The sequence below is a fragment of the Callithrix jacchus genome, chromosome 9, assembly GCF_049354715.1.
Source record: "Callithrix jacchus isolate 240 chromosome 9, calJac240_pri, whole genome shotgun sequence".
NCBI lineage: Eukaryota > Metazoa > Chordata > Mammalia > Primates > Cebidae > Callithrix > Callithrix jacchus.
In genome coordinates this window covers 125,888,423-125,912,846 of record NC_133510.1, presented here as the reverse complement: position 1 = coordinate 125,912,846, position 24,424 = coordinate 125,888,423, and the positions used below count along the sequence as shown (strand labels likewise).

Sequence of the window (24,424 nt, the reverse complement as noted above, 5' to 3'; positions counted from 1 at the left end):
AAAAAAAAAAATTTATAAAAATCAGTTTATACTACATAAATTGCAATGTGGTAGTTCTTTTTTTCCACTGAATCGCATATCTTGGACATCTTTCCGGGTTAGTACTTTTAATTCTGCGTCTCATAGCAGAAGGACCTGTCCAAAGGCAAATGTTATACAAGTGAATGCTGTTATTATTATTTTTTTCCCACCCTCAATCCCTCCATCCCCACTCGTGAATGCTATTATTCTTTTCAACAAGTATGTATTTTATTTAACAAGTGTAAATATTTTATTAAATGAAGTCACCATTATTTATTTTTCTCATTCCCCACTGGTAAACATTTCAGTTACTTACAATTTTATTTCATTTAAAAAATGCTATTACAGGCCGGGTGTGGTGGTTCATGCCTGTAATCCCAGCACTTTGGAAGGCCAAGATGGGTGGACCACCTGAGGTCAGGAGTTCGAGACCAGCCTGACCAACATGGTGAAACCCCATCTTTAAAAAAAAATAAAAAAAATTTTTTTTTTTTTTTGAGACAGAGTTTTGCTCTTGTTGCCCAGGCTGGAGTGCAATGGCCCAATCTCGGCTCACTGCAACCTCTGCCTCCCAGGTTCAAGCAATTCTCCTGCCTCAGTCTCCAGGGTAGCTGAGATTACAGGTGTCATCATGCCTGGCTAATTTTTTGCATTTTTAGTAGAGATGGGGTTTCTCCATGTTGGTCAGGCTGGTCTCCAACTCCTGACCTCAGGTGATCCACCTGCCTCAGCCTCCCAAAGTGCTGGGATTACAGGCGTGAGCCACCGCACCCAGCCAAAAAAATTTTTTTTAATTAAAAACAAAATACTATTACACTGGCTGGGCACAGAGGCTCACACCTGTAATCCCAGCACTTTGGAAGGTTGAGGCGGGTGGATCACCTGAGGTCAGGAGTTCGAGACCAGCCTGACCAACATGATGAAACCCCATGCCTACTAAAAATACAAAAAAAATAGCCCAGCGTGGTGGTAGGCACCTGTAATTCCAGATATTTGGGAGGCAGAGGCAGGAGAATCCCTTGAACTGGGGAGGTGGAGGATGCAGTGAGCTGAGATTGCACCACTGCACTTCAGCCTGGGCAACCAGAGTGAAACTGCATCTCAAAAAAAAAAAAAAAAATACTATTACAGGCATTCTTTCTAAATTTTTATTTTGATTTAAAAAAATATATGATCCAACATGGCTGATCACTAACAGCTCGGGATTGTAGCTCCCAGTGAAAGCTCAGAGAACAAGACGACGCCACACTTTTAGACGAATTTTCGTCACTCACGGATCAGCCGATTCCCAGTGGAGGAGCCCCACAGGTCGCCAGCGCGACTCTTGTGGCCGCCGCAGCGGTTTTGCCGGTGCCTCGGCGCAGCAGCTCTTCATGCAGAGCAAATGGGACTGCTTCCCCTACTGACCCGAGTTGGGAGCTCCGGGAAGTCAGAGCCGCTTGTTGCGGACTCAATAGGGAAGCCAGACCAGAGATTCCCGGGCAGAAGAGCACCATCAGTCTCACCACTGCTATTTAGGCTGCCACAGTGGGTTGCTCGGATCCCAGCACTGGGAATCAATAAATCGGACGTCGACTCAGAAACCTAATTAGAAAGGCGGTTCATCTACAATGAAGGGAAAAAACAGCCTAAGAAGGCCGAGTATACCCAAAATCAGAACCCATCAGCAACGGAACAAGCCCTGATGGAAAAGGACTCATCAGCAACGGAACAAGCCCTGATGGAAAAGGACTCATCAGCAGAAGAACAAGTCCTGATGGAAAAAGACTGTGTTCCATTATCTGAAGTAGGCTTTAAAAGGTGGATGATGAGAAACTTCTGGGAGTTAAAGGAACTTGTTCTAACCCAATGTAAAGAAACTAAGAACTTTGAAAAAAGGTTCGATGAAATGATGAAAAGAATAGACCATATAGAGAGGAATACAAGTGAACTTATGGAGTTGAAAAATACAACACGAGAACTTAGTGAAATATGTACAAGCTTAAACAGCCGAATGGATCAAGCAGAAGAAAGGATATCAGAGGTCGAAGACCAATTTAATGAAATAAAACAACAAGACAAGAATAGACAAAAAAGGATAAAAAGGAATGAGCAAAGTCTTCAAGAAATATGGGACTATGTGAAAAGACCTAATATACGTTTGATTGGTGTACCTGAATGTGATGGAGAGAATGAATTCAAGCTGGAAAATATTCTTCAGAATATTATCCAGGAAAATTTTCCTAATTTAGCAAACCAGGATACTATTCAACCCCAGGCAATACAGAGAACACCACAAAGATATTCCTCAAGAAGACCAACCCCAAGGCACATAATCGTTAGATTCACCAGGATTGAAACGAAGGAGAAAATATTAAGGGCAGCCAGAGGGAAAGATCAGATTACCCATAAAGGGAAGCCTATTAGGCTTACAGCAGATCTCTCAGCGGAAACCCTACAAGCTAGAAGAAAGTGGGGGCCAATATTCAACATCCTTAAAGAACAGAACTTTCAGCCAAGAATTTCATATCCTGCCAATTTAAGCTTTACAATTGAAGGAAAAATAAAATCTTTTATGAACAAGCAAGTACTCAGAGATTTTATTACCACCAGGCCTGCCTTACAAGAACTTCTAAAAGAAGCATTATACATAGAAAGGAACAACCAGTATGAGCCTTTCTAAAAATACACCAAAAAGTAAAGAGCATTAACATAAAGAAGAATTTACATCAACGAAAGGATAAAATAGCCAGTTAATATCAAATGGCAGTAACCCTAAATTTCAATCGACTAAATCCCCCAATCAAAAGATACAGACAAAATCTAATGGTATATCTAAAGATACACAAAGACTCAAAATAAAGAGTTGGAAAAAAACTTACCAATTAAATGGAGAGCAAAAATAAATAAATAAAAAGCAGGAGTTGCAATTCTCACAATTAATAAAATAGATTTCAAAGCTACAAGGATACAAGGGTAAAAGGATTAATGTAATAATAAGAGATCTGAACACCCAGATACATAAGACCCATAATGAGATTTAGATTCAACGAGACAGAAAATTGATAACGATATCCAGAACTTGAACTCAGATCCAGAACAAATAAACTCAATAGAGCTCTCCATTTTAAACACACAAAATATACATTATCCACTTTAAACACACAAAATATTGATCGGCCATTATTGATATCCATTTTAGGAATGAAGTAATATTTCTTTTTCCCTCTTTTTCTCTTTTTCTTTCTCTTTCTTCTTAAAAAAAAAAAAATATATATATATATATATATATTATTTTTTTAGAGACAAGGTCACACTCTAATGCCCAGGCTGGTCTTGAATTTTTGGGCTCTAGCAATCCTCCCGCCTCAGCCTCCCCAAGTGCTGGTATTACAGGTGTGAGCCACTAGACCCCACCTAAAACAAAAAGGTATTTTTAGAGAAAGAGTCCCAAAATGTTGCCCAGACTGGACCTGAATTCCTGGGATCAAGAGATCCTCCCACTCCAGCCTCCTGAGTAACTGGGACTACAGGCATGGGCCACTGTACCCGGCCCCCTTTTTAATTTTTCTTGCACTTTATATGTAGAAGAAACCATTGTTTGCAATTATCTTTTCTTTTCTTTTTGAGACAAGTTCTCACTCTGTCACCCAGGCTGGAGTGCAATGGCATGATTTTGGCTCACTGCAATCTCTGCCTCCCCAGTTCAAGTGATTCTCCCACCTCAGCCTCCCAAGTAGCTGGGACTACAGGCATGCTAATTTTTGTGTTTTTAGGAGAGAAAGGGTTTAATCATGTTGGTCAGGCTGGTCTTGAATTCCTGACCTCAAGTGATCTGCCCACCTTGACCTCCCAGAAAGCTGGGGTTACAGGCATGAGCCACTGTGCCCAGCCTGCAATTTTTTTTTTTTTTGACTTCTTAAAGAAAACTTTATTTTTTTGTTTTGCAAATAAATCTGGCTAAGTTGGTTGCTTTCTGGTGATTAGTCAAAGAGACCAAATCCCATATCCTCGTCCGACTCCTCCGACTCTTCCTTGGCTTCAACCTTAGCTGGGGCTGCAGCAGCAGCCTGCAATTTTTTTTTTTTTAATAGCATACTCGTTTTTAAATTTTTGTTATTTTTAATTTTCAAAAATCTTTTAAAGATGGGGTTTCACCATGATGGCCAGGCTGTTCTTGAACTCCTGACCTCAGGTGATCCACCCATCTTGGCCTCCCAAAGTGCTAGGATTACAGGTGTGAGCCACCGCACCCAGCTACAGCCTACAATTTTTAAAAGTCATTTTGAAATGGTGGGAACTTCCCCATCAGAGCCCGTGTCTGGTTCACGTGACACCTGGGTCACTGTGTGAAGCAATCCTCATCTTTCCCCTTAACCTTTCCGTCCCACCCTTCTTCTGGGCTGTAGCTCCTTCAGGCAGCAACAAACCAACCAACAAATACAACTAATCACTGCAACGTTAAATTTGGTCGGTAATTCCTCCTCGCTTCCAGAGAAGGCATGTTGAAATCACTGAGTAGAGAGGAACTCTAGAACTCAACGCTGAAAAGTCACTGTAGGCCGGACCCAGTGAATTACACCTGTAATCCCAGTACTCTGGGAGGTTGAGGCACGTGAATCACCTGAGGTCAGGAGGTCAAGATCAGCCTGGCTAACACAGTGAAGCCCTGTCTCTACTTAAAAAAAAAAAAAAAGCCAGGTATGCTGGCATATGCCTGAAATCCTAGCTACCCAAGAGCTGAGGCAGGAGAATCACTTGAACCCAGGAGGTAGAGGGTTCAGTGAGCGGAGATTGTAGCATTGCACTCCAGCCTGGGTAGCAGAATGAGACTCTGCCTCAAAAATCAATCAATAAATAGTAATTGTAGGCCAGGAGCAGTGGCTCATGCCTGTAATCTCAGCATTTTGGGAGGCTGAGGTGGGAAAATCACTTGAGCCCTGGAATTCAAGCCCAGGAATTCAAGACCAGCCTTGGCAACATAGCCAGCTTCCATATCTACAAAAATTTCCCAGGTATGGCGTCACACACCTATAGTCCCAGCTATTCAGGAGGCTGAGGAGGGAGGATTGCTTGAGCCCAGGAGTTAGAGGTTGCAGTGAGCCATGATACACTCCAGCCTTGGCGATAGAGTAAGATCCTGTCTCAAAAATTAAAAAAAAGTCACTGTAGTGGGTTGAATTGTGGCCTCCCTCGAAAATCTATGTTCACGTCCTGTCCCCCAGAAACTATGAAAATAACTGTATTTGGAGAAAGAATCTTTGCAGATGTAATTCAGTTAAGGATCCCTAGATGACATCATTCATGATTACTGTGCCCTAAATCCAATGACAAATGTCCTTTGGAGAGACACATGGGAGGGAAGGCCACGTGACCACGGAGGCAGAGACTGGAGGCGGCGGTCGCAAGCCCAGGAATGCTGATGGCCAATTGGAGGCTGGAAGAGAAAGGAAAAAAGTCTTCGCTAGCCCTCTTAGAGAATGTGCAGTCCTGCTGACATACCGTGATTTCAGACACTGTCATTCAGACGACGATGAAATCAGGATCCGGCTGGGGAAGGCGTTTGGGGGAAACAGAGCCCTTGAATTCATACGCATAGACAGTTTCTCCCCAACTACCTGTTGAGTGAACCCAGGCAGGAATATTCACTTCCCACCCTCGTCATGTATAAAGCAAACCGCTTTCTTTATCAAGCAACAGAGTAGGGAGCACAACAGCGCACAGGGGCCTCAAGCTCATGCCAGATCAGCCCGGCAGTGTGTCCCCAAGTTCTTTCAATCCACCCTTTCTGTGCAGTAGTGGCACCTCACAGCCAGGAGAAGAAGGAAGCTACAGAAGTCCGGAATCCTTTGTTGGCTGGTTCATTTATTTATCTGAGACAAACTTACCGAGTATCCCTTGGGTGCCGGACATCGGACTATGTACTGGAGAGACACATGTAAATCATTACGATGCTTCGTGGCAAGTGTGAGGATGGCCGAAAGAGCTCAGAGAAGCAGGCCTAACCCAGACTAGAGAAGGAGAATCACAGCAGGCTTCGGAGCTGTGAGGAAGCTTCTGATATGGTAGCCACAAACCACATGTGGCTTTTACATTTGATTTATTTTATTTTATTAAAAAAATTTTTTTGAGATGGGGCCTTTCTGTGTCACCAAGGTTGGAATGTAGTGTGGCTCAATCACAGCCCACTGCAGCTTTGACCTCTCAGGCTCAAGTGATCCTCCCAGCTCAGCCTCCCAAGTAGCTGGGACTAGAGGTATGTGCCAACACACCCAGCTAAATTTTCCTAGTTTTTCTAGAGATAGGGGTCTCATTTTGTTGCCCAGGCTGGTACATTTTAAGTTAACTAAACTTAAATTATATATATATACAAGCAAACAGACAAAAATACACACACACACACAGTGTATTTTTGTCTGTTTGTCTGTTTTTTTGAGACAGAGTCTCGCTCTGTCACCCAGGCTGGAGTACAGTGGTACGATTTCAGCTCACAGCAACTTCTGCCTCCTGGGTTTAAGTGATTCTCCGCCTCAGCCTCCTGAGTAGCTGGGATTACTGGCGCACACCACCATGCCTGGCTAATTATTGTATTTTTAGCAGAGACAGGTTTTTACCATGTTGGCCAGGCTGGTCTCAAACTTCTGACCTCAAGTGATCCATCCATCTCGGCCTCCCAAAGTGTTGGGATTACAGGTTGGGCTGAGCCACTGTGCCCAGCCCGTTTGTTTGTTTTTGAGATGGAGTTTCACTCTTGTTGCCCAGGCTGGAGTACAATGTTGCGGTCTCAGCTAACTGCAACCTCCACCTCCTGGGTTCAAGTGATTCTCCTGTCTCAGCTTCTTGAGTAGCTGAGACTAGAGATACCTGCCATCATGCCCGGCTAATTTTTGTATTTTTAGTACAAATGGGGTTTCACCATGTTGGCCCGGCTGGTCTCGAACTTCTGACCTCAGGTGATCTGTCCACCTCAGCCTTCCAAAGTGCTGGGATTACAGGGGTGAGCCACCGTGCCTGTCCTGAAATTAAATAATATTAAAAACTCAGTTCCTATCGCTCCATTTCCAGAGCTCAGTGGCTGCATGCATATTACAGCACATTTCCATCATGGTAGAAAGTTCCATTGGCAGATGCTGGTCAAGGCTGAGGCCTACAATAGAGCAGTTAGCCAGCCCTAAGAGCAAAGGCAGAGTGCCTCCAGGGCTCCCTGGAAGATGGCCTTTGCATACCATCGCAGTTATGACTCACACTGGAGGTGCTGAGGCCAGTTCCTGCACTGCCTTGTCTGCCATGTTGAATTCCCTGCTAAGGACAACGAGAAGGCACTGGAGTGTTTTTGTTTGTTTGTTTGTTTTTGAGACGGAGTTTCGCTGTTGTTACCCGGACTGGAGTGCAATGGCACGATCTCGGCTCACCTCAACCTCCGCCTCCTGGGTTGAAGCAATTCTCCTGCCTCAGCCTCCCGAGTAGCTGGAATTACAGATGCCCACTACCATGCCCGGCCGATATTTGTATTTTTAGTAGAGACAGGGTTTCACCATGTTGCCCAGGTGATCTGTAACTCCTGAGCTCAGACAGTATTCCCACCCTGGACTTCCAAAGTGCTAGGATTACAGGCGTGAGCCACCTCACCTGGCCTAAAGTAAAGTTATACCTATAAAATTAAAATATGTGGCTGGGTGTGGTAGCTCACACCTGTAACCCCAGCACTTTCGGAGGCCAAGGTGGGAGTATCACTTGAGCCTGGGAGTTTGAGACCAGCCTGGGCAAATGGCAAGACCTGTCTCTACAGAAAATAATTTTAAAAACCCAGTTAGCTAGGTACAGTGGTGCCTGCCTATAGTCCCAGCTGCTTGGGGGGCTGAAGCAGGAGAATCACTTGAACCCAGGAGGTTGAGGCTGCAGTGAGTGAAGATCATGCCACTGACGCCAGCCTGGGCAAAGAGTGGGACCCTGTCTCATAAAACAAAACAAAATAAAATAATGTGTATACATTACTCCGTATCACCTAATATTGTTTCACTTATGTCTGGTGTGTATGATTTGTTTTGGAAATATTGCTTTAAACCATGTCATCTATTTGTATTCCTTTATTGGTATGTATCCTAGGCCCTCCTTATCTGTGGTTTTGCTTTCCGGGGCTTGCAGTTACTTGTGGTCAGCCACGGCCCAAAAATATTCAGTGGAAACTTGAGAAACCAACGTAAGTTTTAAACGGCACAGCATTCCGAGGAGCACGGTGAAGCCTCTTGCCACCCCTGCTCGGGATGTGAATCCTCTCTTTCCCAGCGTATCTACCCTGTAGACGCTATTCACCTGGTGGTCACTTAGTAGCTGCCTTGGTTCCCAGATTCAGAACCCACAGGGCACGTAGAGCTGGGTGCCGTCTGCAGTTTCAGGCATCCACTGGGGTCTTGGACCGTCTCCCCGGCAGAGAAGGGGCGACTACCATGCTTGTCTTATTTCTCCAGCTCAGCACTCTGCTCCAGGCGACAGATAACTTCTTCCTCATTTTAAATGTCCTGAATCATCTAGAAAAGCACTTTGGAGGTTGCTTCAATAAATATATATGTATTTTGCAACAGGATCTCATTCTGTTGCCCAGGTTGGTGTTCGGTGGCACAATCTTGGCTACTGCAAACTCCACCTCTTAGGTTCAAGCGATTCTCCTGCCTCAGCCTCCAAAGTAGCTGGGATTGCAGATGCCCGCAACCACGCCTGGCTAAATTTTGTATTTTTTGTGGAGACAGGGTCTCACTATGTTATCCAGGCTGGACTCTTAACTGATCCACTCGCCTCAGCTTCCCAAGTGCTGGGACTACAGGCATGAGCTACTGCACCCGGCCCTTTCCTTTCTTTTTTTAGACAGAATAGTGTTCCATTGTGTGTATAGACCACATTCTGTTTATCTGTTCATCAGCTGATGGACTCTTGGGCTGCTTCGGCCTTTCGGCTATTGTGACAATACTACCACGAACGTGAATGTGCAAACATCTGTTCAGGTCCCTGCTTTCCATTCTTTCAGGTGTATACCAGGAAATAGAATGGCCAGATCTTAATATTTTTAGTAACTGCCACATAGTTTCCACATCTTTCATTCCCACCAACAATGCAGAAGGGCTTCAATCTCTCCACAATTTTGTCAATGCTTGTTATTTTCGGTGTTTTTTTTTTTTAAATGATAACCATCTTAATGTGTGTGAAGTGATATCTTGTGGTTTTGATTTGGATTTCCCTAGTGATTAGTTATACTGTTGAGTCTCTCATTGGCAAATGTGTTTATTGGCCTTGTATATCTTCTTTGGAGATAGGACTGTTCTAGCCTTTGCCCATTTTATTTTATTACTTTTTGGAGATAGGGGCTCACTCTGTCACCTAGGCTGCAGTGCAGTGGCACGATCTCAGCTCACTGTAGCCTTAACCTCCTGACACAAGCAATCCTCCTGCCTCGGCCTCCTGAGTAGCTGGAACTACAGGTGGACACCACCATGCCTGGTTAATTTTTCTATTTTTTTGTAGAAACGGAGTTTTGCCATGTTACCCAGGCTGGTCTCAAACTCCTGAGCTCAAGCAATCCTCCCACCTTGGCCTCCCAAAGTGCTGGGATTACAGGCATGAGCCACTGCTGCCAGCCTATATTTAATTGTTTTTTTAAATTGTTGTTGTACTTGATTTGTAAGAGCTCTTTATATATACTGAATATTAATCCCTTATCGCATATATGTGGTTTGCAAATACTTTCTCCCATCCCATGGATTGCCTTGTGTATTAGTCCATTTTAATGCTGCTGATAAAGACATACCCGAGACTGGGCAATTTGCAAAAGAAAGAGGTTTAATGGACTCACAGTTCCACGTGGCTAGGGAGGCCTCACAATCATGGCAGAAGGTGAAAGGCACATCTCACTTGGCGGCAGATAAGGAAAAGGAGCTTGTGCAGGGAAACTCCCCTTTATAGAACCACCAGATCTTGTGAGAATTATTCACTATCACAATAATAGCACAGAAAAGTCCCACCCCATGATTCAATTACCTCCCACTGAATAGTCCCTCCCACATCACTTGGGAGTTGTGGTAAGTAACGATGAGATTTGGGTGGGGACACAGCCAAACCATATTGCCTTGTCTGGTCTTGTTTTGTTTTTATTTTTAAGATGGAGTCTCACTCTGTCACCCAGGCTGGAGTGCAGTGGCGCGATCTCAGCTCACTGCAACCTCTGCTTGCCAAGTTCAAGGTATTCTCCTGCCTCAGCCTCCCAAGCAGCTGGGACTACAGGTGCGCACCACCACACCCAGCTAATTTTTGTATTTTGTAATTTTTGTATTTTTAGGTTTTGCCCTGTTGGTCAGGCTGGCCTAAAACTCCTGACCTCAAGTGATCCACCTGCCCCGGCCTCCCAAAGTGCTGGGATTACAGGTGTGAGCCACTGCACCTGACCTCACCTTGTCTGTTGATAGTGAGTATCCTTTGAGACACAAAGGTTTTTAATTTTGATGAAGTCCAATTTATCTTATTTGTTCTGTTGCTTGTATGTTTGGTGTCATATCCAAAAATCATTGCCAAAATCAGTGTCATTAAGCTTTTCCCTATGTTTTCTTCTAAGAGTTTGGTAGTTTTGGCTTTTACATCTAGATCTTGGATCTATTTTGAATTAATTTTTCAATTTATGTATGTATTTATTTATTTATTTTTGAGACAAAGTCGTACTCTTGTCCCCTAGGCTGGAGTGCAATGGCATGACCTCGGCTCACTGCAATCTCTGCCTCCCAGCTTCAAGTGATTCTCTTGCCTCATCCTCCCGAGTAGCTGGTACTACAGGCGCCTGCCACCATCCCTGGCTAATTGTTGTATTTTTAGTAGATGCGGTTCCACCATGTAGACCAGGCTGGTCTCGAACCCCTGACCCCAGGTGATCTGCCCTCCTCAGCCTCTCAAAGTGCTGGAATTACAGGCACCTGGACAGTTTTTCTTTTTTGAGACAGAGTTTTACTCTGTGGCCCAGACTAGAGTGCAGTGGTGCAATCTTGGCTCACTCTAACCTCTGCCTCCTGAGTTCAAGCAATCGTTGTGACTCAGCCTCTGGAGTAGCTGGGACTACAGACATGCCCCACAATGACTGGCTAATTTCTGTAATTTTAGTAGAGATGGGGTTTCACCATGCTGGCCAGGCTGGTCTCAAACTCTTGACCTCAAGTGATCTGCCTGCCTCAGCCTTCCAAAGTCCTGAGATTATAGGCATAAGTCACTGCGCCAGCCTAGGTAGATTTAAATTTGATGCACAAACGAATAGGGCACTGGAGCATGATCTTGAGCAGGAAGTCCAAGAAGAGAGAGGCAGCACCTTCCGGAAGCCCTGGGATAGAATAAGATCAGATTGTATGTGAAAAAGCAGATTTTTGGGACAGGCACAGTGGCTCACACCTGTAATCCCAGAACTTTGAGAGGCTGAGGCAGGCATATCACTTGAACCCAGCAGTTCGGTATCAGTTTGGCTAGCCTGGTGAAACCCTGTCTCTACAAAAAATACAAAAATTAGCCAGGTGTGGTGGTGCATGCCTGTGGTCCCAGCTACTTGTGAGGCTGAGTTGGAAGGATCCCTTGAGCCCCGGAGGCACAGGTTGCAGTGAGCTGCATTTGTGCCACTGCACTCCAACCCTAGCGACAGAGCCAGACTCTGTCTCAAAACACACAAACCAAAAAACCAATAGACTTTCAGAGGAACAGGTACCGATTTTTTCTTCCTTAATCCTCTGCCTTCCAGCTACTTCTACAGTCTCAAAAAAAAAAAAAAAAAAAAAGCAAGAGGAAGGTGATTTAATGAGACAAAGGAGTTAGAAAAGAAAGGCAGGTGTTAGTCACGTGAAAAAAAGGGAAGTATTTGTGTTTACAAGAATCCCAACAGTATCTGGGAACGCAGAACGAAGAATATTTTCCATTTGTTGAAAAATCCATGCTAAGCAAATGAAGCACTCAGGGTTACCCCTCTAGCCTCATCTTGGGGTATGTAGCCTACCATGCTTACCCCTGTTAGATTACGCCTTCTCCCAGAATCACAAAGGCCCACAGAATGGAAATGGTTACTATGAGCTCTCATGAAAAGTAGGAGTTAGGCTTGGCACGGGTGCCTTACACCTGTAATCCCAGCACTTTGAGAGGTCAAGGTGGGTAGATCACTTGAGCCCAGGGCTTTGAGACCTGGAAAACATGGCAAAAACCCATCTCTACAAAAAAAAATACAAAAAAATTAGCTGGGCATGGTGGCATGCGCCCATAGTTAGGAAATTGTTTCAACAGTTCAGGTGGGAGGTGACCGTGGTCTGTGCTAGGGCGAGGCAGAGGAGAATGTTGGTGGACACATTTGGAGTCCAGCATCCACTGGGATGGATGATTTGGCTTCACTGTGCACCTAGAAGACAGATACATTCTTTCAATGCACCCCGTCTTTTCCACCCCATTTTCTTTTTCTCTCTTTTTTTTAAGTGAGACGGAGTCTCATTCTGTCGCCAGGCTGGAGGGCAGTGGCACAGTCTTGGTTCACTGCAACTCCACCCCCCGGGTTCAAGCGACTCTCCTGCCTCAGCCTCCCGAGTAGCTGGGATTACAGATGCGTGCCTCCACACCCGGCTGATTTTGTATGTTTTTAGTAGAGATGAGGTTTCACCATGTTGGCCAGGCTGGTCTCAAACTCCTCAAGTGAGCCACCTGCCTCGGCCTCCCAAAGTGCTGGAATTACAGGTACCAGCCACCTTGCCACACTTTTACCCCATTTTCTAAACTGGAAGCTGAAAGGCACAGGGCAGATTGATAATCCTTAAAGCCAAAGGACAGGACATTTCAGCAAAGACTCCAGTTTTTGGTGCAGTCTAATTTTACTCACGATTGCTTTAGAGATGGATTCCTTAACCAGCTCCTCCAGAACTCATCTGCTCCCGGGGGCAATTTTAATTGATGGGCTCAGCCCATAAATGAAATTAAAAACGTACATCTCACGGTGTTTGGCTCTCTCCAGCAGCCAATGGCATCTCAGGGCCAAATCTTTTTTTTTTTAATAAAATATATCAAGAAACGGTTTTTTCTTTACCAAGAAACTTATGTAAAATTAAGAAGACATGAGCAAAATATCATTGCTAATTTTATAATGGGGAAATCTTTTTTTTTTTTTTGAAAGAAAAAAAGAAAGAAAAAGAGAAGGAAAGAAAAAAAGGAGTGAAGAAGAGGAAGAAAGAGGAAGAGGAAGAGGGAGAGAGAACGGGAGTGTTAACTTTATTGCCCAGGCAGAGCCAAATCTTGTAAAAGTTTTAGGCTCTGCTTCCCAGCAGAGGGGGGAACCGGCTCCGAAAGAGGCCGTTTGGTGGAGACGGACATATGAGAAGTGGGCTTTGGATCTATTTCATGGTCTTGCTGCTTGTGCAACTGGCCACTTGGGTTGACGGAAGATGCAAAGGGCGGGGAGGTGGGAATAGGGGGGAGGAAAGGGGACTCCCGGCAAGGAATGTTTCGAACACCCATCAGGTACCATGACTAGAACCGTTTTCTCCGCAGACTCTTCCAATTTTTGAACGCGGTATTTTTGGGCACAGGAAATGGCCCGAAGGAGCTGCAGAGCAAAGCCTCCCCTCTCTGGCACCGCATGGGAGTGCCCCGTGGGATGGGGAGAGGACCAGGCAGTCAGGCAAAGGTTAGGGGAGGAAAGCAAAGGCAGAGACCCAGAACGACTCCAGGAAATGTTTGGATTTCTCCACCAGGAGGGAGGACAAACAAGCTTTTTTCTTGCCTTCTGGGCAGCTCTGTGTGCTCTCCAGCTCCGACTCCGAGCAGGAAGGGCGAAGCCGAAAATAAAAATTATTCCAGAGCTGGACCCAATGGCTCCTCTACTGCACGAGGCTCATTGGACCCCCGCATCCCGCCGCCTCCCAGAAACGACCACTTTGGCTAAATTGCATGCATTTCCAAGCTTCGCCCGGCTGCAGGCTTGGCCTCTGGGAGAGGCAGGCGGCTTGTGAGTGGGCTCCAAAGAAAGGACCTCCCTGGGTCTCTCATTTCCTGGCTGAAGTTCCTCTTCTCGGTGCTGAGGCAGCATCCAACCCATACTCGCAGGACCCGCATCCTGGGTGATGAAGTCAGACACGCAGCAGCCAGGTGAGTGGTAACGCTCAGATAAGCATCTGTGCCTTTGTGGGGACTCCCTGGGCTGCTCCGCACCCGGACACTCGCTCTGTCCTCGCCATGTACAACGGATCGTGCTGCCACATCGAGGGGGACGCCATCTCCCAGGTGATGCCGCCGCTTCTCATCGTGGCGTTTGTGCTGGGCTTGCTGGGCAATGGGGTCGCCCTGTGTGGTTTCTGCTTCCACATGAAGACCTGGAAGCCGAGCACTGTTTACCTTTTCAACTTGGCCGTGGCTGATTTCCTGCTCATGATCTGCCTGCCTTTTCGGACAGATTATTACCTTAGAGGTAGACACTGGGCTTTTGGGGACATTCCCTGCCGGGTGGGGCTCTTCACTTTGGCCATGAACCGGGCCGGGAGCATCATGTTCCTTACGGTGGTGGCAGTGGACAGGTATTTCAAAGTGGTCCATCCCCACCACGCGGTGAACACCATCTCCAACCGGAAGGCGGCTGGCATCGTCTGCACCCTGTGGACCCTGGTCATTCTGGGAACGCTGTATCTTTTGCTGGGGAACCATCTCTGTGTGCAAGACACAGCCGTCTCCTGTGAGAGCTTCATCATGGAGTCAGCCAATGGCTGGCACGACATTATGTTCCAGCTGGAGTTCTTTCTGCCCCTTGGCATCATCTTATTTTGCTCCTTCAAGATCGTTTGGAGCCTGAGGCAGAGGCAGCAGCTGGCCAGACAGGCTCGGATGAAGAGGGCGACCCGGTTCATCATGGTGGTGGCGGTTGTGTTCATCACAGGCTACCTGCCCAGCGTGTCCGCCAGGCTCTATTTCCTCTGGACGGTGCCCTCGAGTGCCTGCGATCCATCTGTCCATGTGGCCCTGCACATTACCCTCAGCTTCACCTACATGAACAGCATGCTGGATCCCCTGGTGTATTATTTTTCAAGTCCCTCGTTTCCCAGATTCTACAACAAGCTCAAAATCTGCAGTCTGAAACCCAAGCAGCCAGGACATTCAAAAACACAAAGGGTGGAAGAGATGCCAGTTTCGAACGTCAGTCGCAAGAGTTCCATCGGTGTGGCAAATAGTTTCCAAACCCTGTCTGATGGGCAGTGGGATCCCCAAATGTGTTGAGTGGTGCTGAACAAACAGACCAGCAAGGTTGAGGAAGACAGAGCGGTGACCTAGAGTTAACTCATGCTAAGGGGTTGGGGGCTTTGAGATTGCCACTCCTCTTTCTTATTGCAAGACGGCTTCACACACATGAGCTGCATCCTTCTCATTCTGTCGGAAATGAAATTCACATAACTGCACCTTTTGGGGAGGTTCCAGTTGATTGAAGTGAGTTGATTGCATTTTCTTATCTGATTACAATGGCAGGGGACTGAATGTGCCTGGAGTGGAGTCTGTGTGTGTTGGGAGGGGATTAGGAACTGCACAGCCCCTGTGTAATTTTGTTTGTTTGTTTTTGTTTTGAGACGGAGTCTTGCTCTGTCGCCCAGGCTGGAGTACAGTGGCATGATCTTGGCCCACTGCAACTTCCGCCTCCTGGGTTCGTTCAAGCAATTTTCCTGTCTCAGCCTCCTGAGTAACTGGGATTACAGGCTCCAGCCACCAGGCCCTGCTAATTTTTGTATTTTTAGTGGAGACATAGTTTTACCACGTTGGCCAGGCTGGTCTCAAACTCCTGACCTCAAGTGATCCGCCAGCCTCGGCCTTCCAAAGTGGTGGGATAACTGGAGTGAGCCACTATGCCTGGTCTCCCCCGTGTAATTTTAATCCGCTAAGTAAATGGGCATATGTGTTTAAATGGGTGATGTTCTCTCTCTTAGAGGGTGTGGGGGGGGGGCAGTTAGCAGTATTTCCTGTTAGGGAGTTGGGGGCAGTTAGCAATACTTTCTATCCTCTCAGCGTAAATCATTTCTCATCTCGGGAAATAGGAACCAGACTAAGTCAATACTTTTTTCAGGCCAAATGAGGCTCTTTAGATTGGAATGTATTGATCCTATTAATTTTCATCTTTACTGGGGCCCCTCTGTACATTTCTTTGTGATTGTTGTGACTTCCCAGTAGCCCAAGAAAAACAGCAGCAAAACCATCTGCCCTGCCCTTCACATGTGTGTGTTTCAAAGCGGGTGCTGAGGATCCGTTCCCCAGCCCTGGCTTCTCCAGTGTCGTGTGCTGAGTCCAACACAATTGCTTTTGACGACTTGTTATGTGACTGTGAATTGAAATTATTCACTTATTTCTTCTCCAGGTATTTGCTGGATTTGTATTTGGTGGCAGGCACTATACTGTGTCATTTTTGCCAGAGGGTCATTAGTCAACTGCTGTGTGACAATAAAGTGTTTTGGGGGCTAGGGATGGAGAAGTTAAGAACTTTCAACCTTTCATGGAATATAGTTTCTAGACCTGTTCTGTGTGACTATCAATGTTGTCCTCTTATTGCAAGACTCCCTCATGCACAGGAGTTTCCCAAATGTGTACCTGGACCCCTCAAAACAGAGGACTCTGTGAAATGACAAGCCGCCCCTGCCTTGCATTAGGGGGAACATTCCAGGCCAACTGTAGCTCCTTTCTCAACCTGCAAAGTGGTGAACATGGTTCTCAAATCCTTAATTTATACTCTCTCAAATGCCCAGGGTACTCTCCCCACTTAAGAACTTTGCCAACTTCTAGTTCTTTGGCCTCAAAACACCCCTGTAAGGCCGGGTGTGGTGGTTCACACCTGTAACCCCAGCACTTTGGGAAACCGAGACAGGTGTATCACTTGAGGTCAGGAGTTTGAAACCAGCCTGGTCAACATGGTGAAATCCCGTTTCTACTAAAAATACAAAAATTAGCCAGGTGCGGTGATGGGCACCTGTAATCTCAGCTATTCAGGAGGCTGAGGCAGGAGAATCACTTAAACCCGGGAGGTGAAGGTTGCCATGAGCTGAGATTGCACCATTGCACTCCAGCCTGAATGACAGAGTGAGACTCTGTCTCACACACAAAAAAAAACAAAAAAACCCAACTCTTTAGGCTGTCCCTATTATTCCTTTTTTCAGAGGCACTGCACAGCCTAGTGATGAAAAATATGGGCTACAGAGTGTTAGACGCATCTAAGTTTGAAACTCAGCTCAAGCATGTACTAGACCTGTGATTGTTTTTTCAGACACAGAGTCTCACTGTATTGCCCAGGCTGGAGTGTGTGCCATGCTCATTGCTCACTGTAGCCTCAAACTCCTGGGCTTAAGCAATCCTCCTACCTCAGTCTTCTGAATAGCTGGGAGTGTAGCCATGATGAGGTCTCACACACTGTGTTGCCCAGGCTGGTCTCAAACTCATGGCCTCAAAAAGTCCCCGCATCTTGGCCTCGCAGTGTATTGGGATTACCTGCATGAGCCACCGCACCCAGCCTGGCAGGTTTTATTTTAACCACTTGTAGCTCCATTTTCCTCGTCTGTCAAACAGGGATAACTACAGTAAACTTCACTGTGTCACTGGGCAGGTTAAATGAATGTACATTACTGAAGCGTCGGAAATTTGTACAGTTATATACCTAATGCCTAGGGGAGGACCTGCACACAGTAGGTGCTCAGTAAATGTTTGTTAAATGAATGAATGAATGATTACGTGCATGTAAAGCCTTAAGTACAGAGCCTGGTAGTAAGTGCTCAATATTATGACTTATGATATTAACATGTTTTACACATAAAGAAACAGAGGCAAAGAAGCAATTTCCTCTGGGGTTTAGAGCCCTTAAGTTGCTGCTCTGTTTTCACGCCTGAATTCCCCTGCCCCTCAGTTACCTGGTGAAGAGTGAAGGCAAGAATTCGTATCAGCATTAAAGAGTCATACATCCTCCTGATAGGAATCTGTGAAAACCCACACTTCTGCTTTTAGTTCTATTCTTAGAATTATTCCCCAGGCTGCTGCTCCTTTGTTGCTTCATCGTAATAAAAATGGATTCTGAAAGCAAATCTGTGTCCTGTATGTGGCTCTAGGTCGAAGGAACCCTATAATTTTGCCCTCCAAGGGGAAAAAAAAAGCTAAAATATCCAGAACTGCATGGCAAGCAGGCAGAGGTTCTCACTAAAAAACAAACAAACAAACAAACAAAAAAAAAAAACAAAAAAAACCAGCAAACACAAACAGAAAGAGAGAAAAATCAAACCCAAACTGAAACACAGCCTTGATTCTAAATTTGCTTCCCTTTTCAGGTTCTCAGAATGTGACAAAAAGTACATGTTAGCAAGAAGTTTCTTTGGAAGATGTAAAGAAGGGGAGTATAGCTTTGTTGACAACACTTTGACAAACTATCTGAAACAGGAAAATGATTGATTTACATGTCTTGTTCTCTTTCTCTTTTTTCTTTTTTTTTAATGAGATGGGGTCTCACTGTGTTGCCCAGTCTGGAGTGCAGTGGTGCAATCATGGCTCACTGCAGCTTTGACTTCTGGGTTCAAGCAATCCTCCCACTTCAGCCTCCTTAGTAGCTGGGGCCCCACCAGGTCTAGCTAATTTTTCTGTAATATTTGTAGAGATGGGGTCTCACTATGTTGCCCAGGCTCATCTCCAACTCCTGGGTTCAAGCGATCCTTCCTCCTTGTTACTCCTTCTAGAGTATTTCAGGAAAAGTCACAAGAAAGCTGGAAGAGCTATCAGGCCAGGTAGTCTATAGGAATGATGTGGAAAAAGAGGTATCTTTTATTCATGCTAACCATGGTAAAACTTCCAGTTTTGGTCTATTCTCAGAATGGGTTTCCTTACCTTTTATTAAAACCAAAATGTTAGACAGGCACAGTGACTCACGCCTAATCCCAGCACTTTGGGAGGCCGAGCTGAGCAGATCAGAGGTCAGGAGTTTGAGACCAGGCTGACCAACACAGTGAAACCCTGTCTCTACTAAAAATACAAAAAATTAGCCAGGTGTGGTGGCAGGTGCCTGTAATCCCAGTGACTCGGGAGGCTGAGGCAAGAGAATCACTCCAACCTGGGAGGCGGAGGTTGCAGTGAACCAAGATTGTGCCATTGCACTCCAGACTGGGGGAGCAAGACTCTGTCTCAAAAATAAAATAAAATATAATAAAATTATAAAATAATAAAATAATCCTGTGGGACCCTGTGTTTGCCACTTTCACACAGGGTCCCACAGGACCCTGGAGAATCCAGGGCCCTCCCTCCTGTCTTAGAGAATGGGGGAAGGCTTCTCAGAGGAAGTAGCTTGCAAACTTGGCTCTGAAGGATGGACAAGAAGCCACCAGGGACACAGTGGGGAAGGGTATTCCAGGCGGATGTAGAGAGGTGAGAAACAGCAAACTGTTTGGGAAGTGCAGGAAGACCAATAGGGCAGGAATGAAAAGTCCAGGCTGGGGCTGCGACCACCTGGTAAGAGGTGAAGCCATGGGGTCAGCAGAGGAGTGAAGGGTCTATTGTCTGTTCGACCCTTAATGTGGCAAAAGATTCATGAATAGACTTTCAGATTTTTTTTTCCTCTCTCTCTCTCTTTTTTTTTTTTTTTTTTTTTTTTGGTGAGACTGAGTCTCACACTGTTGCCCAGGCTGGAGTGCATGGCGTGAATCTCGGCTCACTGCAACCTCCGCCTCCCAGGTTCAAGTGATTCTCCTGCCTCAGCTTCCTGAGTAGCTGGGATTACAGGCACTCTCCACCACGCCTGGCTAATTTTTTGTATTTTTTGTAGAGACGGGGTTTCACTATGTTGGTCAGGCTGGTCTCGAACAACTGACCTCGTGATCCACCTGCCTCGGCCTCCCAAAGTGCTGGGATTACAGGTGTGAGCCACCAGGCCGGCCATTTTTGTTATTGTTTGTTTGTTTTTTGAGACAGAGTTTCGCTCTTGTTGCCCAGGCTGGAGTACAATGGCACGATCTCAGCTCACTGCAACCTCCACCTCCAGGGTTCAAATGATTCTCCTGCCTTAGCCTCCCAAGTAGCTGGGACTACAGGCATGTGCCACCACACCCAGCTAATTTTTTGTACTTTTAGTAGAGATGGGGTTTCACCATGTTAGCCAGGATGATCTTGATCTTCTGACCTCATAAACCACCCACCTCAGTCTAACAAAGTGCTAGGATTCCAGGCGTGAACCACCGAGCCTGGCCTTTTTTTGTTTTGAGACAGGGTCTTGGTCTGTCACCAGGCTGGAGTACAGTGGCATCATCTCAACTCACTGTTACCTTGAAACACTGGGCTCCAGCCATCCTCCCGCCTCAGCCTCCCAAGTAGCTGAGATCACAGGCATGTGCCACCATGCCCAGATAATTTTGGTATTTTTTTTGGAAGGTTCCCAACTCAGTGTTATGTACACTCTGCAGTGGTGAGCCTCCCAGAATAGCCCCAATGTGCTGTGCCTCCTGGTGCTCCCCCGCTTAGGCGGCATTTCCTGGTGGAATGTGGACTAGCTCTGTGACTGGCTTTGCCTGATCGAATCAGGTGGAGGTGATGATCTGGGGTTGCAAGTCCAGGCATTAAGAAGGGCTGCCTGTGTGCTTTCAGAAGCCCCGTGTATGCCCATTTGCGGAGTCCAGACTACACCATGAAGAGGTTGTATGTAGATGCCGTATAGAGGGGCCACACAGAGAGGCCACAGGAATGCCATGTAGAGAGGTGTCAAGGCTCTGTGGAGACAGAGAGAAGCCTGGGTGTCCCAGTGTCCTGCTTAAGCATCTGTATGACTCTAGCCCAGCTGCCATCTGAGAATCTCCAAATGAGAACCATCTAGCTGAGGCCACCCAAAACAGAGAACCATGAGAGATGACACAATGGAGGTTGTGTCAAGCCACTACATTTTGTGGTGATTTGTTATGCAGCAATAGATAATTAAGACACAAATCCTATGGCTGAGTGTGGTGGCTCACACCTGTAATCCCAGCATTTTGGGAGGCCGAGGCAGGAGGATCATCTGGGCCTAGGAGTTCAAGACCAGCCTGGGCAGCACAGTGAGACCCTATCTCTATTTAAATAAAATAAATAAATAAAACCAAAAATCCCAGCTTAGTTCAAAGACATGAAATAGTTAATTACTTAACCTCTTGAAGCCTCAGTTGCTCAATCTGTAAAATGGAGATGATGATGACAATAATAACGCATCTGTCACGGGGTTTCCGTGAAGGTGAAAGGAGATCACATATGTAAATCTCTCAGGTCAATGCAATACTGTTACTATTAATTTTTACAATGGTGCAATCCAGTTTAGTGGCACATACTCAAGTTGTCATAAGATAACCAGGCATGGAGATTCAGCTGGGTGAGTCATAAATTTTAAGTGGAGTTTCTACAAAATGCGGTGGGATTACTGCGTTCGCTCTTGCAATGATTCATTAAACAAGTTTCTGTATAACTCATGCACTCGTAAGAAAAATAATAGTAAACACATAAAAGAAGGACACAGCAAGACAAAACATGCCCACTGCAGTGGGAAGACCGGAAATTCCTTCGCAGGCACCAGAATCCAACAAGGCTGCAGTTTAGGTTCTGCCCGAGGAGTCGCAAACTTTGGTGTAGAATCACGAAGTGTGAGAGCTCGGAGGAAGCTCGAAGATCATCTAATTCCTCGTGAGACACGAGGAGGTGAGAGGCTGAGGTCTCACAGCCAGTTAATGAGAGAGCCAGAGCACACCCGGAGCTCCAGGTTGTTATGCAAACTTAACATTCGTGGTTGTTCTTTCCTTTTTCTCTCTCTCTTTTTTTTTTTTTTTTTTTGATACGGAGTCTTGCTCTGTCGCCCAGGCTGGAGTGCAGTAGTGCAATCTTGGTCACTGCAAGCTCCACCTCCCACGTTCAAGCGATTCTCCTACCTCAGCCTCCTGAGTAGCTGGAACTACAGGCACCCAAAACCATGCCTGTCTAATTTTTGTAGTTTTAGTAGAGATGGGGTTTCATAATATTGGGCAGGCTGGTCTTGAACTGCTGACCTTGTGATCTGCCCACTTCAGCCTCCCAGAGTACGGGGATTACAGGCGTGAGCCACTGTGCCTGGCCTATGGTTGTTCTTTTCTTTTTTTTTTTTTGAGACAGAGTCTTGCCCTATTGGCCAGGCTGGAGTGCGGTGGCGTGATCTCAGCTCACTGCAACCTCCACCTCCCAGGTTAGAGCGATTCTCCTGCCTTAGCCTCCTGAGTAGCTGGGATTATAGGCATGCGCCACCATGCCCAGCTAATTTTTTTGTATTTTTAGTAGAGACGTGGTTTCATTGAGGCTGGGCTCAAACTCCTGACCTTGTGATCTGCCCGCCTCAGCCTCCCAAAGTGCTGGAATTACAAGCGTGAGCCAATGTGCTCAGCCTTGGTTGTTCTTTTCTAATTTTATCCATGACTGTTGTTTAAGGAAAAAAACCCAAAATATTATGAAATTGGGAAACTTAGGAAGAGTCCCTTGCAAATTTCAGTTTCTAGAAATAACTACTACTGATTTTTCTGAGTCTTAATAATGGCCCTTAGGATTACTTTATGATGTTATTGAGTGTCCACATTCATTCCAGGAAGGAAGCATAGTATTCACAGGCAGCAAGGGCAAGAAACAAACACCAATCATTTCGCTAGAGCCTGAATAGCACAACCTCCATCCCAACCACACTCTGAGCAAGATCTTCAACCTCACAGACAAGGCAATAACATAGTAAGAGGCAGTATAGCATAATGGTTAGGGACACAGGCTTTGAAGTCACTGCCAGATCCAAATCCAAGCTCTGCTCTTTTTTTTTCTTTTATTTTTGAGACATGGTCTCACGCTGTCACCCAGGTGGAGTGCAGTGACGTGATCTTGGCTCGCAGTAGGCTCGACTTCCCAAGCTCAGGTGATCCTCCCACCTCAGCCTCCCAAGGGACTACAGGTGCCTGCTAGGATGCGTGGCTAATTTTTTGTATTTTTTGTAGAGACGGGGTTTGGCTATATTGCCAAGGCTGGTCTTGAACTCCTGGGCTCAAGTGATCTGCCCGCCTCAGCCTCCCAAAGTGCTGGGATTATAGGCGTGAGCCACCATGCCTGGCCTCAAGCTATGCTCTTATGAGCTGGGTGGTCCTGGATATTTTATCACCCTCTCTGAGCTTCACTTTCCTCATTTTGAAATCAGAATCAATAATAATAATACCTTCCTCATGGGCTACAGTCAGGGAGAAACAGGCGACTGACTGTAAAAGCACTGAGCATGGGGTCCAACACATAACATCTCTGTAATGTAGGTGTCATCGCCATCTCTTCATCATGATCATCATCTCACCTGGATCATCTTCAGGTACTTTTAGTTCTATAGGAATCTAATATTAGGTCATCCTGACTCTAGTGTACTGTGAAGAGTCTATAAGCTCCTATTATTGAACCTGGGTTTGCAGCTAAAGAAGTAAATTTACATTTTATGGCCAATCGTGATGGCTCACACCTGTAATCCCAGGACTTTGGGAGGCCAAGGCAGGCAGATCACTTGAAGTCAGGAGTTAGAGACCAGCCTGGCAAACATAGTGAAACTCTATCTCTACTAAAAATATAAAAATTAATCAGGCATGGTGGCACATGCCTTTAGTCCCAGCTACTAGGGAGGTTGAGGCAGAAGAATTGCTGGAACCCCGGGAGGCGGAGGCTACAGTGAGCTTAGATTTCGCTGTTGCACTCCAGCCAGGGCGACAGAGTGAGACTTCATCTCAAAAAAAAAAAAAAAATTACGTACTTAGTTGGGGAGGTTTTGTGTGTATGGAGACAGAGTATAAGGACTGTCCATACTTTCTGCTCAATTTTGCTGTGAACCTAAAACTACCCTAAAAAATAAAGCTCATTAAAAAAAAAATCACACACTAAGCTCCTAAGGACATAAAACAAGTTGGAGACCTCATACAGTTTTTTTTTGCTCGTTTCAGGGACCTGCGGCCAAGTTTGTCACTGACCAGTTTCCTGGGCCATCTAGAACAGTGAGCTTATGGGGTACTAAGCCTGTGCTCTATCCTAAGGTACCCCTCTTCATGAAGAACGACACAGAAAAACAAATTGGTAGCACAAACTTTGCACAAAAAAAAAATCACATACTTAAAAATAAATCACTTGAGCACAGAAGCATATCAAAATCTAACATAAACAAACAAAAAACCCAACTTATTTTAACATGCCACTGAAACTGGGCTCAAGTTTTTAAACATCTTATGAAATATTATACTTCAAGCAGGCTTTTTTTTTTTTCCTAACTGGAGAAAAATGGCAGAGTTCTGGTGTGGAAAAGCAATCCACGTTTGTACAGAGAGGGGGCACAGGAAAAGTGGTCAGATTCAACCTGTCTGTCATCAGACAGGTGACGACTGTCTTCTCAACACTT

The 24,424-nt window shown here is 45.7% G+C and overlaps 1 protein-coding gene across 1 annotated transcript; it reads left to right on the top strand.

The window, feature by feature from the left end:
- The first annotated feature begins 13,678 nt into the window (after positions 1-13,678).
- On the top strand, positions 13,679-18,086 carry HCAR1 (hydroxycarboxylic acid receptor 1). The gene has a single exon (XM_002753127.6). It carries the CDS (start codon positions 14,224-14,226, stop codon positions 15,253-15,255), a length of 1,032 nt encoding a protein of 343 aa, XP_002753173.1. The 5' UTR covers positions 13,679-14,223; the 3' UTR covers positions 15,256-18,086.
- The last annotated feature ends 6,338 nt before the right edge of the window (positions 18,087-24,424 follow it).

Bases quoted from the DNA above. Each gene is read 5' to 3' on its own strand.
- HCAR1 (XM_002753127.6), top strand. From the start codon at position 14,224: ATGTACAACGGATCGTGCTGCCACATCGAGGGGGACGCCATCTCCCAG.